Consider the following 3,163-nt stretch of genomic DNA (forward strand, 5'->3'; position numbering starts at 1 on the left):
GAATTTAAAAGCCCACTTTCTAGAACTTTTTATCTTTTTTTGTACTCCAGAGTGGTAATAAGCTTATAGAGAGAAAGAAGCACATGAAAAGAACAATGGTGGAAAGTTTCAAAATACAAAGGCCAAACTTTTAAGATAAAAAATAAGCTGTGAAAGAAATTAAGCTAACTCTTTCTTCTTTTTCACATCTTCCATGGCTTTTCTCTTTTGCCTTCCTGGTCAACCAGCATTTCCAGAAATGGCCAATTCCACCATGGTGACTGAGTTTCTCCTCATGGGCTTTGCTGAAGTGCTGGAGTTAAGGGTCCTACATGCCCTGTTATTCCTACTGATGTACTTGGCCACCCTGTTAGGGAATCTTCTCATCATCTCTGCCACCACTCTGGACCAGAACCTTCACACACCCATGTACTTCTTCCTCAGGAATCTGTCCATCGTAGATATGTGCTACGTTTCTGTCACTGTCCCCAATGCTTGTGTCAACTCCCTCACTGACAACAGGACCATTTCAGTGGCTGGCTGTGCAGCTCAGACCTTCTTTGTGGTTTTGTTTGCTACCTCAGAACTGTTGTTCCTCACCATCATGGCCCGTGACTGCTATGTGGCCATCTGCCAACCCCTCCACTACCCCATCATCATGAACCACCAGTTCTGTGTCTGGACAACACTGGTCTCCCTGCTCAGTGGCCTCATCTATGCAGGGGTGCACACAGGGAACACATTCCGGCTGTCCTTCTGTCAGTCCAATGTGGTCCATCAGTTCTTCTGTGACATCCCCTCTCTGCTGAGCCTCTCCTGCTCTGACACCTTCAGCAATGAGCTCTTAATTCTTATCTTTGCCATGGGGGTTGGTGGTGGCTGCTTTATCTTCATTGCCACGTCATACCTTAGTATATTTTCCACTGTGCTCAAGTTTCCGACCAGAGAACGAGGCAAGGCCTTCTCCACGTGTATCCCTCACCTCCTTGTGTTCTCTGTCTTCCTCGGTTCTGGCAGCTGTGTGTACCTAAGGCCTTCAGGAGCCTCTGACACAGTTCTGGACATGATTCTTTCTGTACTTTATACCATTGTTCCCCCATTCTTGAATCCTATCATCTACAGCCTTAGAAACAAACAGGTAAAGGGAGCTCTGACGAAAGTAGTATTAAGAAAGACTTCTTCAGGAAAATTATGAAGCTACTTCAGACTTTTCCACTGTCACTCAGTGAGATTCAGACTTCTATAAATACAGTGCTGTATGTGTTGTACACACTAGTCTGACTTTTTTTTCCAAGATGCCTTGTGTTCTTTAACATGAGAGGATGGATCCATGGAACATAACTTGGGTTCAGTGATGCAATCCTTAAGGTGTTGACAGTCCTGGCGGGTCTTTTACTCACTGTTTCTATGAGTTTTATTCCAGAAGATTGCATTTCCTAGATGTTCTCTTATTTATATTATTGTTCAAGGGCAACATTAATTGTAGTCAAATTTGATGTGGAGAGGCTAATAATTATTAAAGTAGTAAGTTCTGAGTTATTTATTTTAATACTACTCCTTTCAATTTATCTCTGACCTCTTTCATTTTACCATAATCAAGCATGAAGAAAAAAGGAGTGTCTTCAATATCTAATGTGAATGTCAATTTAGCTACATCACACTGTTCACAGAATCTATTTTCTACTGTCCACATTACTGCAGAAAAAAGTGTTCTAAATTTCTTCCACAACATAGAACATCACCCCTCCTGAAGTTCCTGACAAGCTCCTCCTTACTTTCCCCCAGGCCCAGTGGCAGCCTCAAGAAACACCATGAGACTTCCATTAATGCCAGGCACTTTCCACTTCTGTCAAGTTTCCTCACAATCTCAGTATTCTAAAGGCAATCTTTTTTATTATTATTATAGCATCATCCCACCTCAGGTACCAAAAATGATAGTAAATATAAATTCTGCTTAATAAATTCCCTCAGAGAACAGAAAGTTCAGTTCAAACAATGAATATGTAAAATTTCATGGTTTCTGTGAGTCAGGAGTACAGGAGACTTATCACAGTGTCTCTAACAAGGCTTCTCATTTGCTTGCTGTCAAGGTTTTGGAAAGCATTTTAATTCCGCCTGAAGCCATAAACGGTGATGGGGAATCTCCCTTCAAACTCACTACGTAGTGGTGTGAGGTCACAGGACCTAGCCACGTGGGCCCAGCCATGGGAGATTCCCTCAGCATGGCAGATGACTTACCTCAGCACGAGCTACTGAAGGGGTGAGAGGACCTGTGTAACGGGGCAGTCAGGAGGGAAGCCAGAACCCTTTATTACCTAATATCATAAGTGGCGTCTCATGATTAATGCTGCCTGCCAACTGAGTCCTTATATTACAGCCCCACTAAGGGCAAAGTGTTGACATAAAAGCATGAATGTTAACAGAGGAGCCTCCTGCAGGGCCGTACTCCAGCTCGAGGGGGGCCTGGTGACAGCCAGTGGGACCCCTGGTACAAGGACATGGGAATGAGATTCGGGGACACTGGTGGGTGACTTACAGCACAGAATATCAGAGGAATGAGCTGTCCATGAGAAGAGATCTGGAAATCTGCAGATTTCTCTGCAGCTTTCCACAGTGTGTTCTGTGCACACCTGAAGAAACTACCCAATCCAAATGAAAAAAAAATGTAATCAAAAAGAAGAGGAACATATATTCACAATGTCCAAAAGAATGTCTATACCCAATAGTTTTAGAATGGAAATGCTCATCATCTTGGAAGGAATTTTTTCGGTTACTAATAAAAATCAGATCTAGAATCAGGTCCTGGACAAAAATCTTGAAAGACCTAAAGCAACAAAATGTTTCCAAAATCATAATTATGAATCTAATCAATGTGAACACGAAGTATCAGCATCAAATTAGGTAAACTCACAATATCTGGAATCCAATTAGGGATTAAAAGTCATGCACACACACACACACACAAAAAAAAAAAGGAAATACCAAGAAATAACAAAGAAAAAATTAACCTAGACTGATCCAACTTAAGCAGATATTAGCATTAACAGGCAAGCAAATCCAAAGAAATGCAAAAATAACTCTGACATGTTTTCTGAAAGTAATGCAGATATATGGGGGATATAAAAAGTCCTTTGAGTAACTCCTAAAGATTTGAAAATATTCACTATTTGTGATAAAAATTACA

General features: G+C 41.4%; 1 protein-coding gene across 1 annotated transcript; it reads left to right on the plus strand.

Annotated features, from left to right (window-relative positions):
- The first annotated feature begins 238 nt into the window (after positions 1-238).
- Positions 239-1,174, plus strand: LOC118970621 (olfactory receptor 14C36-like). Its single transcript, XM_037008852.2, has one exon. The coding sequence runs from the start codon at positions 239-241 to the stop codon at positions 1,172-1,174; it is 936 nt and encodes a 311-aa protein (XP_036864747.2).
- Positions 1,175-3,163: the final 1,989 nt, after the last annotated feature.

This window comes from Manis javanica, chromosome 14, assembly GCF_040802235.1.
Source record: "Manis javanica isolate MJ-LG chromosome 14, MJ_LKY, whole genome shotgun sequence".
NCBI classification, from domain to species: domain Eukaryota; kingdom Metazoa; phylum Chordata; class Mammalia; order Pholidota; family Manidae; genus Manis; species Manis javanica.

Bases quoted from the DNA above. Each gene is read 5' to 3' on its own strand.
- LOC118970621 (XM_037008852.2), top strand. From the start codon at position 239: ATGGCCAATTCCACCATGGTGACTGAGTTTCTCCTCATGGGCTTTGCT.